This window comes from Narcine bancroftii, chromosome 2 (genome assembly GCF_036971445.1).
Source record: "Narcine bancroftii isolate sNarBan1 chromosome 2, sNarBan1.hap1, whole genome shotgun sequence".
Lineage (NCBI taxonomy): Eukaryota > Metazoa > Chordata > Chondrichthyes > Torpediniformes > Narcinidae > Narcine > Narcine bancroftii.
In genome coordinates, this window is record NC_091470.1 from 39022383 (window position 1) to 39037319 (window position 14937).

General features: G+C 43.4%; 1 protein-coding gene across 1 annotated transcript; it reads left to right on the forward strand.

Annotated features, from left to right (window-relative positions):
* Positions 1-7489: 7489 nt before the first annotated feature.
* On the forward strand, positions 7490-14634 carry LOC138753410 (uncharacterized). The gene is made up of 2 exons (XM_069916369.1): positions 7490-7949; positions 8079-14634. Exon 2 carries the CDS (start codon positions 8417-8419, stop codon positions 11165-11167), a length of 2751 nt encoding a protein of 916 aa, XP_069772470.1. The 5' UTR covers positions 7490-7949; positions 8079-8416; the 3' UTR covers positions 11168-14634.
* Positions 14635-14937: the final 303 nt, after the last annotated feature.

A 14937-nucleotide genomic window follows, 5' to 3' on the forward strand; every position in this document is an offset into this window, starting at 1 on the left:
ATAAGCATGGTTTTGTCAGGGGTAGATCATACTTGACAAACCTGATTGAATTTTTCGAGGGGGTTACAAAAAAGGTTGATGAAGGGAAAGCTGTGGATGTTGTCTATTTGGACTTTAGTAAAGCTTTTGACAAAGTTCCCCACAAGAGGTTAGGAAAAAAGGTGGAGGCATTAGGTATAAATAAAGAGGTAATGAAATGGATTCACCAGTGGTTGGATGGGAGGTGTCAGAGAGTAGTGGTAGAAAATTGTTTGTCCAATTGGAGGCTGGTGACTAGTGGAGTTCCTCAGGGTTCGATCCTGGGTCCACTATTATTTATTATATATATTAACGATCTGGATGTAGGGGTGGAGAATTGGATAAGCAAGTTTGCGGATGACACAAAGATTGGTGGTGTTGTGGACAGTGAGGTAGATTACTGTAGATTAAAAGGTGATTTAGGAAGGTTGGAGGTGTGGGCTGAGAAATGGCTGATGGAATTTAATACAGATAAGTGTGAGGTGTTACATTTAGGAAAGGCAAATTTAAATAGGTCATATACATTGAATGGTAGACAATTGAGGAGTTCAGAGCAACAAAGGGATTTAGGAGTTATGGTAAATAGTACCCTCAAGGCTGATACTCAGGTAGATGGTGTGGTGAAGAAGGCATTTGGAATGTTGGCCTTCATAAATCGGAGTATTGAATTCAAGAGTAGGGAGGTTATGATGAAATTGTACAAGGCATTGGTGAGGCCAAATTTGGAGTACTGTGTACAGTTTTGGTCACCAAATTAAAGGAAAGATATAAACAAAATAGAGAGAGTGCAGAGAAGGTTCACGAGAATGTTGACAGGATTTCAGGGTCTGAGTTACAGGGAAAGGTTGTGCAGACTGGGGCTTTTTTCTCTGGAGCGTAGAAGATTGAGAGGGGTCTTGATAGAGGTGTTTAAGATTTTAAAAGGGACAGACAGAGTAAACGTGGATAGGCTTTTTCAATTAAGAGTGGGGGAGATTCAAACTAGAGGACATGGTTTAAGATTGAAGGGGGAAAATTATAAGGGGAACATGAGGGGAAATTTCTTTACGCAGAGGGTGGTGGGGATGTGGAAAGAGCTTCCGGCAGACATGGTCGAGGTGGGATCATTGGTTACATTTAAGGAAAGACTGGATCGTTACATGGATAGGAGGGGACTAGAGGGGTATGGACTGGGATTTGCTACGGCATGGACTAGCAGGGCCGAACTGGCCTGTTCTGTGCTGTAAGTGGTTATATGGTTATATGGTTATAACTGTAAACAGATAATGAATATAAACAAACTGACTGTGCAATACAGACAGAATAAAAAGAAAATCAATGAAGTGCACAAGTAAGATTCCTTAAATGAGTCCTTGATTGAGTTTATTGTTGAGGAGTCTGATGGTAGAAGAGTAGCAGCTGTTCCTGAATCTGACGTGTGAGGCTTGTTGCATCCATATCTTTTTCCTGATGGCAGCAGCAAGAACAGAGCATGTGCTGGGTGGTGAGGTCTTTGATGTTTTTTACACAGCCGCTGCATTCCAGGAAATTATTCCCAATTTCCTAGAATGCTGTCTGTGTAAAATGATCGGAATGGGAATAAGGGACTTATTCCCACTCCGGCATTTTACCTCCTCGACCCCTAGTTATTTTCACGAATAGCAGGTGATCTGTGAATAATGGGCTAATGAATAGGACACCCAGTCTCCTTAAGTACCACACTTTCAGGTATTCTGTCTAAACACACAGTGTTTTATGGATATTTGACGTTTTGGTCATTGCTGTGTGAACGGCCACTCCTGGAAGGTAGGGAGACACTTCGGAATGGAAAAATCACACAAGTTCTAGGTAAAATGCACATTTCTTGATTGTAGCTGCTCTATAATGGCAGCACTCACTGTAGATATACTCAATCAATTGTGGGGATGGTTTTGCTAGTGATGTCCTGGGATGTGTCCACTACCTTTTGGAGGGGCTTACACTATACCGGACTTTGATGCAGCCGGTCAACACACTTTCCACCATACCTCTGTAGGAATTTGCCTGGGTTTATGATATCAGAGCATTGTCTATATTTCCTGAAATGAATGTGTCGGAAGTGGGAATGAAATGGACTTCATTTTGCTTGATGTTATCAGGCATCTTTTGTCCTGTTAAAATTTTTAAAAGTTGGAAATCTAAAACAAAAGCAGAAAATGTTTGAAATCCTGAGCAGGTCATGCTGCGCCAGCGGCAAGATAAACAAAGACAATGTTTCAGGCTGGAGGCCCTTTGTCATATCGAGTTCGATCATTGACCTGATCTGAGTACTTCCAGCATATTTTATTTTTGTTTTAGCTTCTCTGTGTTGTCACTGTAGCTTGCCTAGCTTATCTTGTCCTGACCTGAGTCTCATTGGTAGTGGAGAGATCTTTGAAAGTCACAATGGCAATGACCATTGAAGAAGCCTGACCAACTGTTTTTCAATAACCATTGGTATTACCATCACTGAATCCTCTAAATACTCCACCATCAATGACTTGGAATGAGTCTTAATGCCTTGAGCAGGCACATAAATGCCAAGTCTGTGAGGATAGATCATAGACTAGATGTTGTGCATTGGCAGCCCTGTGTTTTGTTATTTCTACCATAAAGAGAGGAGTGGAACTGTGGAAAATTCATACAGTGCATGCACTGCCAAGGAATCTGTCACAAATTCATGGGTGAAGCTCGTGAATAGTTTTTATATTCAAGAAGTGGATTTCCTTTCTGAAAGCTTAGTGGGAATCTGTTGCCTGCCACAGGAGAAGAATTCCCCATGGTCCCGGATATGCCCTTGGTTGGGCACCAATAAGCATTTCAGAACTGCTCAATCGATGAATGTATCTAGCTTCAATCAATAACATTCGTCATTTCATTATGTGCCCTGTGCAGTGCATCAACAAGTCAAACAATACACTAGCTAATAATAGAAGCATTGCATTTGTCTCCTGTTACACTTGTTCTTTTTCAGGCTGTCAAGTATTTCTAAGCATTCAAGCATCTGACCTGCTTTCTACATATTGCTGAACTTTACAAAAAGGCCTCAAGCTTGAATTGTACAAGAAAAATACAAATTCATTTCAAACTATTCCATTTCCTTTCCCATTTTTACAGCTGTTCTTTCATAATTTGGACAGTTTAATTCTGCATCTGATATCCAGGTTTTGTTGTAAATTGTACATTATAATGCAGTGCTACCTACATATTTATCAGTATAATAAACTAACAATAAATCCAGTTATGCAGCATATTCAATAGAGTGTAGCGGCGGCTACTGCTGGAGAGGTTACGCTCAAAGAAGAGACCCACATTACGGGAATGAATTCAACACTGATTTACTGTGTTGGCAACTCTACTTATAAAGGGCTCAGAAGCCCATCTCTGACGTCATCATACCACCTGACTGGGATTGCTACCTGGGGAACGACCAATCAGTGAGCCCCTCTCATCCCCAGGTGGGACTGTTTCCCTAGCTTTACCCGATGTATTTAGCTGCTGCTGACCGGCCCATCGGAATAAGGTGCTGCAGCCACGTGCTGTTGAGTCGAGCACCGACTTTGAAGTGTGTGGCCCATCTCGGCTGGCTGTGTAGGCTGTGGGCTCCCGGTGTCGGGTCGCCGCTTCAGACGTGGGGCGCTCAGTGGCCTGCTACGAGAGTTTCAATAGGATGACATGGTTAGTATAGCGGTTAGCGCTACACTATTACAGCACCAGTGACCCAGGTTCGAATCCGGCACTGTCTGTAAGGAGTTTATGGTCTCCGTTTTCCTCCCACCTTTCAAAACATACAGGGCTGCAGGTTAATTGAAATATTTGGTGGCATGGGCTCATGGAATGGAAGGGCCTTTACCATGCTGTATGTCTAAAAAACAGTTACAAGGAGCTTAACAGGGAAATTTGATATTCAGAGATAAGGGCTTGATTTCACACTTAACACTGCCTGGTGTTGACCACCCTGACAGCTCTCAATTAATGTACTTGTAAGCTTTTGAACAGAGATACTGCCATTAAGATCTGATCCAGTGTGACTCCCTTCATGAATGATGTATTTTCTATGGGCAGGACAAAAGGAAGCAAAGCTTCTTTATTAGTCTGTTTAAATCATTCTCATAGATGCACCATGCATCTTCATTGGGAAGTGTAATGACAGTGATCATGTTTGCATGGCCACTAGCAAGGCCTTGATTATAGTTCCTGCTTGATTAGATTTGGCTGGCAGCAAGTGGCTGACACAGAGCAAGAGACAATACGCAAGATCTGTAATGGAGGCTTGCAGCCTTATGTTGCTGTTTACAGCAACTTTAAAGTAAATAACCTTTTCCTTCATCCATGTGTTGTCTAAGAATTCACACATACGAATTCAAGATGAAACAGGCAGGACAAAACATAAAGATCATTATTAGATGTATTAGATGTATAGAATGTAGAGCTCTTAGTGAATTGGTCAAAAATGGTTCAATAGCAAAGATTTAGATGAGCTCAAGTTCATGGGGAGCTGTAAGTGGGAAGATGGCCAACCTTTCCTCTGCTGCTTGTAACCAAAATGTAAGCTTCTTCAGAGTGCATCAGTCTGTCCTGGTTCACTATAGGCTTGTTCAAGGGGTACTGGGGTGGGGGGAATGATTCAATGGTTCAGTCAGTTGTTACCAAAGTGATTCCAGGATTAGCAGGCTCTGCCTGGGGCAGGCTTCTCTGGAGGTAAGGAAGTAGAGAAGAGAGATTTTTCAAATTTCCAACTGATTGACCAGGTGGATGCATGGAGGATGCTTTCTCTAATGGAGGATTCCAGAACTAGAGGCTTTCATAATGAAGAGTAGATCATTTACAGCTGAAATAAGAAGCTATTTTTTCACTCAAGGATTAATAGGATACTGCTGGAAAATGACACGGAAGGAGATGGAGTTGATGAATGGGAGAGCAGGATAGAAAGGCTACTCCTGCACCCATTTCTTGTGTCCTGTGTTCTAACTAGACTGCAACAAAGATGTGAAATTGGCTGGTTAGAAGCATTTTAAAGGAGTACAACATTAAAGAATTATAAAGGAGTAGGTTATTTTATGAATAGGAAATATACAAAATGATTCAGTAAAATTGAATTTGGATGAAGTGGGATTTTGAACGTGCCCTTCCTCTTTAGTGGCCGAACATTTCCAGTGGAGTGTGGTTGGGAAGAAAAAGGGTTGGGCTGGGATTCTTTAGAATATTCTCGGGGGGGGGGGTCCTTGCATTTGTTAACATCTTTAAACTTCATGCAGTTGCTTCATAAACCCACAGCCAGGCGATTACCAGTAGCGGAAGGCCACAGGCCCCTGTTTACAGTGAGGCTGGCGTTTTGGCGAGAGATTTTTGAGGTCGGAAGGAAGCTTGACTCATGGGAGATTTAGGATAGAGGAAGGATGGTGCACTGATCTGCGTAGGGGAGGCTTTGACTATTGTGGGAGCATGGTGGGGTGGGTGGGAATGAGCTAAGAAGTTTTCATTTGCACAAGTAGGATCCAATAATCCCATGTGTGGGGGCTGGATCATGGGGTGGGAGATTCCACTAGTTCCATTGGTTGCAGCCCTAACCCTAATGCAGATGTGTTGGGGGTAGGAGTCAGGTTGTATTTATTTTTAATTAAAAAAAATTAGACATACAGCACGGTAATAAGCCATTTTGGCCAACTAGTCTGTGCCACCCAATTTACACCCTATGACCTCTGGTACATTTCAAACAGAGGGAGGAAACTGGAGCCCTTGAGGAAATCCCAACCAGACATGGGAAGAATATACAAACTCCTTACAGACAGAGCAGAATTCAAATCACGGTTGCCATCAATAGCGCTGCAAAGATGTGGCGCTGACTGCTACTCCAACTATGCTGCCTTACACCAATTGAGCTGCCCTACATAACCTAGTTGACTCCAGGCAGTCAGGAAGTCCATTGATGATTGTGGGTTGTGGTGGAGCGAGATGCTACTTGATAGTACTTCTACTTCTGAGCCACTTGAAGGCCAGAAATAGTATTTGAGAGTCATCACTTTGCTTCTCCCAAAGCACATTATATATTTCCCACTTTAAGGTAAATGATCTCCATTAAAATTCTGCTCTTCCTGTAATCATTCGGCAATTGGCTGCATATTACTTCATCATAAATCAAGATTTTGTTGTGAGGGTAAGTGGAGTCCATTAGAAGATGATTGTGGCTGAACACCGTTCAATGTGTTGGAGATGGCAGGCAATCCAGTGTGTCAAATCTTCTCTTTGGATGTTAACAGAAGAGAGACTAGAGGTAGAATGATTTTGTATGCGCGATTAAACAGATCACAGCGTATAGGTCCTGGCAATGAAAATTTACAGGTGGTTCCACTTTTAAGGAGATAAATTTTAATGCTGACTTATGAAGTCACATCACCCAGCTCTGTTCTCGTTGCTGCCATCAGGAAAGAGGTAGAGGTGCCACAAGACTCACACCACCAGGTTCAGGAATAGCTGCTACCCCTCCACCATCAGACTCCTCAACAACAGATTCAAACATCTGATGACCCTTACTTTTGTACTTTATAGATTTTTTTCTCTCTGTGTTGCATAGTTTTCTTACATTTCTTTATTTGTTTACATGTGCACATTGAGTATGGATTTTTCGCACTACCAATAAGTGGCACCACGAACGAGCAGCACAGCAGCTCCACATGGAAGGCCTGAGCCACCGTGGTCCCAAAACATAGTGCCAGCACTACATCCCCATGCAGGGACCACTCCTGGGTACGCAGGCTTCCTCCCGACAAGCTGCAGCTCGTCAACGAAGAATGCAGGAAGATAGAGAAGATGGGAATCAATTGGCACTCAGATAGCCCGTCGACCTCTCCTTTACTCATGGTGCTAGTCTTTTGGGGGATGGAGATCTTGTGCAGTCTACCACAGGCTCATGATAGCCGACCAGTACCCAGTTCCTCACATCCAGGACTTCACAGCCAACTCACACAGAGTGAGAATCTTCTCAAAATTCGACCTGGTCTGAGGGTACCACCAGATTCCCATGCACCCCAGCACATCCCCAAGACAGCCCTCATCATTTGGCCTTTTAGAGTTCTACCGCTTGCTATTCGGTCTCAAAAACACAGCATAGACTTTCATGGATTCGGTGGGGCACAGCTTGGATTTAATTTTTATCTACCTTGACCACATCCTCATCACCAGACATTCATGACAGGAGCACCTAACACAACTGCAGCTGCTCTGCCAGCAACTGAGTGAATATGGCCCAACCATCACTCCAGCGAAATGTCAGTTTGGCCTGACAGCCATTGATTTCCTTGGGCACTGCATTGATCAACATGGGGCGGTCCCTCTTCTATCAAAGGTTGAGGCCATTTGTAAATTTGCCAAACAAACTATGGTCAAAGGTTTGCAGGTGTTCATTGGATGGTCAACTTCTACCATCATCTACCAGGATCATGCAACCTTTTTTCAAGCTCTTGCCCAGTGTAAGGTAAAACATCATGAGATGGGAATGTGTAGGGAGTTACCCGGTACAGGGCAGTAACAAGAAGGGGAGGTGTCCTTGTACTCTTGTAAGGTAAAACATCATGAGATGGGACCGGAGAAGGAGTCACCCAGTACTAAGGAGTAACAGAATGCATCCTTGTACTTACAAGATAAGAGAGACATTGATGGATTGAGAGGCAGGAAGCTAGCAGGGAAAGGATAGCAACAGTTTTAGTCATTGGACAAGTAATGATATGATGATGTTCTAAGCATGTATCCAAGGGTATAAAAAATCACCATTTTGCTGATAACGGCAGAATGCATTCTCCGACTAACTTGTTAGTCGCAAGTGTTACAATCCGGTAATAAAGAACAAAGAACCCTGATTTCGACTCAGCCTGGTGTTTGTCTCACTCATTCATGAACAAAGCAGACCTAACAATTTGGTGACCCCGACGTGATGGGTGAGTGAACACTGGACGACGGTTTCTGTTTTTTCTGACAATCATCTCAGCCGGCTGATAAAAAGGTCCAGAGAAGCCTGTTTTAACAAAATTCTCTTTTTTTTTTTTTAAAATCTTTATGATTGTCAGTAAGAACTGGAGATCGGACAAATTAGACGACCACAATTGCAGGTCGCATGCCAGGATTGTAACACGTAAGTGATTACAGACAAGATAAAAGTCCTTAAGGTGTTTGAATGACATTTATTAAGTGCTTCGCAAGAAACTACTAGAGTTTAAAAGTCTTTATTGTGTCGTTGCAAAGTCCAATAGAGTGAGAAGGTGGTCTATAAACAATTGAGGACCTGAGTTTTCTGCCCTAAACTGGTTATTAAGAGGAGAAATCTCCCACGTGAAGGTTGGGCTTTGAAAGAAAACAAAGGTTCAGGCTTATTGGCCTCAATTGTATCTGAGAGACTGACTTATAAATGTCCGGTAGGTATGATAATGTCTGTACACTTGAGAAGTTAAGAATTTATTTCCCCAATTCGCCGTGGTGGAATACCACAGCAGACACTAGAGACCTTGAGACAACAAAAAAAGTACTCAGGGACGCCTGCCTGGTGAACAAGAACGACGACAGAAGGCTGCGACAGCTGTGTCCGGATCAGGTAGGAGATATTAATGAAAAAGTTGACAAACTCCTAAGAGACACCCAGTTTATTCGAAATACTTTTGATAAGTTAAATGAGGGTATTCCCAACATCACCAAGGAGATAAAGTTACGTAAATTCATAGATTGGTACAGGGAAACAGGACAAAAGTATAGCCCAAGAATTTGGTTTTCTAGTTGTAATTTAACTTTCAGACCCCTTTGGGAAAACAGAGAGTGGAAAACGAGCAATCAGAGTATACAGGACAGTCTGAAGTCAATTGGAGGACAAGACTTAGAGACTGTTCTTTTTAAAGATATTAGTCATCCAGCTTGCAAGGAGACATTTTTAAAAGCAATTTTCGTTGACATAGATCCCCTAAACGGACAAGAACCTAAATTAAAACAGGCATTAGAAAGCGGTCCCGCAGCTATGGCTGTACAGTTGCCTGCTAAGACTTTTGACCAGGTTATTAAGGAAATTAATCAGGAATTAGAGGAGCGAAATACCAGTAATGCGGCATTGGAAAAACAAAAAATGCTCCGAAAATGTGTAGACCGCTGGAGGAAGAGGGGTTGGTTACCCGGGGGCACTGAGATGTTCCTGACAGGTGAGGGAAACAAAATTTTAAAACGTAGAGTCTTAGACAAGCTGGAAGAAACAAAACGGGACACAGAAAACAAAATCTTTAATCGCGAGTCAGCAAAAAAGAGGGTGAGAGACAAGGAGATGCAGTACCGTGATGTCCTAGCTATATTCGAAGAATTTGGTCTCCCTGATAACCCACCTATTATGGCCCCTGTAGAAATAGCTTGTAGACCCCCGCCCTATGCATATGTGGAGTCACAAGGTGCCCCTGGCACCCCAGATGGGACACTGGAGTCACGTCCCTTATATTCAGATATTGAGACACTGGGGTGTGACAAGAACCACGGGAATAGGGACACATCAGACGAGGTACAGGCCCCTTTAATAAAAATAGAAGGGGGAGTAATAGATGTAGAGACCCCTCTGGAGTCCAAGAAAATAGAAAAGGAGTTAGAGATACAGAAATGGAACATGAAAAAGGTTCAGGATAACATTAAAAACTTAAACAGAGATATTAATGTGCTGGGGCAGATCAGTGAGGATCAAAAAGAATTAATGGTAGGTGTATTTAAGGAAGTGGAAAAGATAACTACAACACTGTCAGGAGAAATTAAAGCTGAAGGAATGGTAATAGGAGTAAAGGACGAAAAGTGTAGTACAGATGAGGAAACGAGATACGATCCACCATGGGAGGAAAGTAAAAGGAAAAGACTCGGGAGGGAGAAAAATAGACATGCCTACCTGGACATAGTTAGAACAAAAGAGAAAGATGTGAAACAACTAAACTATGGCCGAAAAGATTATCTTAGAGATGAACGTGACCAATATACCTTTGACCCTGAGACATTGGAAACTGATAGGGACAGTGACAGTGACAAAGAAGAGTCAGAACAAGGTGGGATAAATAAATGCATGCCAAGAGTAAAGAAGGAGCAGAAATCCCCAAAATTGAGATATCAATGCCCATTACTGATCACGGGACGGGGAACTCAAAAATATGTACCCTGGTCACGAATGGACTTAGAGAGTTTAATGAAAAAACTACCTCCATTGAGTAATGGGGCTAGTCCATGGATTTCTTGTTTTGAGCGAGAAACCTGCCAAGAACAATTAGCACTCGCAGATGTCAGAACTATCATGATAAAATTAAAGGCAGAAGGGGCCCTGAAGCAAATAGAGAAAATTGTAAGAAGCAGTAAATTGGGGGATGAAATAGAATTTAACCCACTTTGGAATAAATTTTGGGAAGCACTTAGAGAAACATTTCCTACACCCTATAGTTTGGATGCCTTGGTAACCCTTCAACTAAAGGAAGGAGAGACTGCACACGAGTATTTCACTCGAGCATGGGACTTATGGGAAACAGGGACTGGAGAAAGACCCGACCACAGCCCCTTAGGAAGGGCTCACTTTCGTAATGGGATAATAAACGGACTACCTGCTACGGTTCAAGCAAAATTAAGGGACATTGTGGGAGTAGAGACAATGTCAGAGGATTTGTGGAAAAGACACCTGACACATGCAATCAAACGACATCGTCAATCAGAGCATGCTAAGTCAGAAAGTGCGTCCCAGAAGGAGGTGGACAAAACAACCGATAAATTGGTGAGAGCCATAGAACATATAGGGGTTAAATTAGCGGCCCAACAGATAGTCCCACAGGTCATGGGGCCAGTGATAAATCCGGGACCCCAAGTAAGAAATGGTTGGGAAAGACAGCTAGGTACAATGTATAGAGGGGAACATGCAGTATGCTGGTACTGCCAAAATCCTGGACACTACCAGCGGAACTGTCCGGAGGCTGGGAGAGCAAGGGGAAAAAGATTACCCTCTATTAGAGGCTATCGGGGAAGAGGAGGAAACTTAAGAGGACAAGCAAGGGGTAGGGGTGGACACATTGATGGGCCCCAGAGAATCGGGGGGTGGCAGAGTGATCAACAAGTCCAGGCACCTCAGTGTAATGACTATATTGAGGAAGGTGCTGAATTTGATTATTGACGGTGCCCTGGAGAATCAAAAATCACGCCTCCCTGGGAGCCACCAAAAATTTAGGGGGACGGTAAATGGAGAAAAAATTGAATTTATGGTTGACACAGGGGCAGCAGTTACGACAGTGATTAAAAAACCCCCAGGGAGCACATTTTCGGGCAAAACATTATCTACAATAGGATTCTCCGGGATAAGGGAAACACAGCCCTATACAGATAACATCGACATGACATTTGGACGACAAAGGGTTAAGACGCCTGTCCTGGTTGTGCCAAGTTGCCCCATTAATTTATTAGCAAGGGACATTCTTACCAAACTAGGAATAACCATACAATGTTCTGAGAAGGGCCTTCGGTTAACATACCCAGGGGATACAATAAGAAGGGAAGGACAGTTTTTAGTAATGACCCCATCTAACGCTTCAGAAGACTCTGTGGAGGTTAGTATTTTCTGGAGTCGGCTACTGTATGATGAACCAGGCCCAGGGCTGATTAAACAGTTTTTTGAGTGGAGGGCCAGTATTCCTCGGTATGGGGATTACCATTATCCACTAGATCCTATGCATGTTACATTAAACTACACCATCCACCCGGACCAGGAATATGAGGAGAGGTGGGACTCTCTAAAAGAAGGGAAGACAGAAACGATACATTGTCCATTTATCTTTGTAGGTAAGGAGGGAATAGCTGCTATGGTTGTCATGACAGAAGGACAAATGGAGTGGTTCTGCTTAGGAGTAGAAAGTGTGCCTCATGTGACCTTGGGTATTGACAAAGATCATCACGCTCGACAGCTGGGTCCGATGGTAAAGGAAGCGATAGGGTGTGAATACAGGCAGACAGAAATCCCGGGATATTCCACCTCGGAGGGAGGAAAATTTGTCAGACTGAATATTGAAGCATGGGACCAGGTAGTGAATGAGAAAGTAGAAAGAGACCGAGCCATAGAAGGAGAAAATATTGATCACAGAGACTCAGACAAATATCTTTCTAATCTGAGTCCACATATATGGACAACGGGGCCCTATGATGTGGGAGTAATAAAAGGAGAGGTATTTCTAGAATTGGCCAACCCCGGGCAGAAACCAATATGGAGAAAACAATACCGCTTGTCGCCCAGTCAGGAGGAGGGTATTAAAGGAACGATAGAAGGGTTAATGGAGTCAGGGGTTTTAAGGGCGGCACCTGACAGTATGTGGAACACGCCCATCATGCCTGTTCCCAAACAGGGTAGAAAAGACTGGAGGATGGTACACGACCTCCGGGAGATTAACTTGGCTACCAAGACCATCGGGAGACCAGTCCCAGACCCATATGTAGCACTTAGGGCTCTGAGTCCGGAGCACGAATACTATACTGTCATTGATCTGGCAAACACATTCTTCTGCTTGAATTTAGCTGAGGAATGGCAAGACTGGTTAACTTTCACTTACCAAGCACATCGGTACACATACACTAGATTACCTCAGGGTTATAAGGACAGTCCAGGACTGTTCAATCAGGCCCTTAGCGAAATCCTAATGAAATTAAAGCTCCCGGAAGATGTTACACTGATTCAGTATGTAGACGACCTACTATTAGCAGGGAAAACGCCACATGGGTGCCTGACAGGGCAGCCAAACAGGTTACTGGTTATCATGAACATATACAGGGGATGATTTTGAGGTCCCATAACAAAAAAAATGAATCTGAAACTAAGGAGACTTGTAGCAGATTGAATGACTACACAGATGAGTTTTGTGGAGGAAGAGTGCTGTACAACTGGCTCCCCGCTAACTGGGATGGTCGGTGTGCTCTAGTAACCCTTAATGCGCCAGTGCTGATTGTCAAAAGGCAGGAGGGAGATGAGGATTCCCTAGAATTGCGCCACACAGAGAGTTGGCTGTGGAGAAAAAGGAGGAGTGTTGGACTCTTGGGGCCGGGAGGAAGGAACGCTGATGGGGTATGGATTGATGCCATTGGCCAAGCCCGGAATATTCCGGACGAATTTAAATTAGCCGATGAGATTGCAGCTGGGTTTGAAAGTTTTCCTGTTTTTAGTGCAATTTTTCCCATCACTGTAAATAAGAATGTTAATAGGATCAACCTTATTCACTATAATGTCCAGCGCCTTGCAAATTTGACCAGGGACGTTGTTGAGGCAATACATCAACAACTGTCAGAAACTTCCCTTATGACACTTCAGAATAGGATAGCGATTGATATGGTCCTGGCAGAGAAAGGTGGAGTGTGTGCTATGTTTGGAGATCTATGCTGCACTTCTATCTCTAATAACACAGGGCCAGATGGATCACTCACTAAGGGGTTAACGAAACTTAGGGCATTGGCGAAAGAATTAAAAGCCCAGTCTGGAGTCTCCAATCCTGTTTTATCCTGATTACAGGGAGTGTTTGGGAGATGGAGCACATTGTTAGGACAACTTTTGCTGGGTTTGTTCATTTCTGTATCAATTTTTATCACTTGTGGCTGTTGTTGTATTCCATGCATTTGAATGCTGGTCACGAGGACCATAGAGAAAGCCTTTGCTGACCGTGATGAACTGCCTCCGAAATATCAAGCTGTGCAGGCTGTGGAGCAAGACTATCTCACATTACAGGAGACGGAGAAAGTTGCTGAGATCGATCTGGAGTCTGAAGGGGAATGTGATGGGAAGGAGGGATTGTGAATTAGATTGTTACACATATAATTTTAACCTTGCTTGTAACCCAAATATTATAACATTGATTGTAACACAAACATTATTAATCAGATTGTAGACCATATGTTAACTTGGGTATTTACTAATGTACGGGGGGGTTAGCTAGTTTTTTGCTTGGGGGCAAATGGGATGAAACTTGTAAACGGGCAATGGGATCGGGGTGACGGATGGGGGGTGTACGCAAAGGAGGGTTGGGGGAGCCCTCGCCCACCAGCCGAACTACCCTGTGAACAGAACCCGTATAGAGCTTGGCAATAATAGGCGAAATAATGTAACGCGGTGGTAGCATAGTCAGGGCGAGATTGTCCTCTAAAGAGGACAAAGGAGGGATTGTAAGGTAAAACATCATGAGATGGGAATGTGTAGGGAGTTACCCGGTACAGGGCAGTAACAAGAAGGGGAGGTGTCCTTGTACTCTTGTAAGGTAAAACATCATGAGATGGGACCGGAGAAGGAGTCACCCAGTACTAAGGAGTAACAGAATGCATCCTTGTACTTACAAGATAAGAGAGACATTGATGGATTGAGAGGCAGGAAGCTAGCAGGGAAAGGATAGCAACAGTTTAAGAGAGACATTGATGGATTGAGAGGCAGGAAGCTAGCAGGGAAAGGATAGCAACAGTTTTAGTCATTGGACAAGTAATGATATGATGATGTTCTAAGCATGTATCCAAGGGTATAAAAAATCACCATTTTGCTGATAACGGCAGAATGCATTCTCCGACTAACTTGTTAGTCGCAAGTGTTACAATCCGGTAATAAAGAACAAAGAACCCTGATTTCGACTCAGCCTGGTGTTTGTCTCACTCATTCATGAACAAAGCAGACCTAACACCAGTCAGACCAAATAATCTACAGCTGCTTTTGACTAGGCCCAAGACACTATGGCTAACGCTAGTGCATCTGCACAATGATGTTCCCACCTCCATCACAGTTGACGCATTCAACACAACTATTGGCGGCATCCTGGACATTAGAGACCATTCGCTTTCTTCAGCAGATGCCTGCAGCCTCAAGAGCAGAAATATAGTGCATTCAAAAGGGAGTTGCTAGCCCTCTACCTTGCCATATACCATTTCTGT

Excerpts from the sequence above, each read along its gene's own strand:
- LOC138753410 (XM_069916369.1), top strand. The coding sequence starts at position 8,417 with ATGTCCGGTAGGTATGATAATGTCTGTACACTTGAGAAGTTAAGAATT.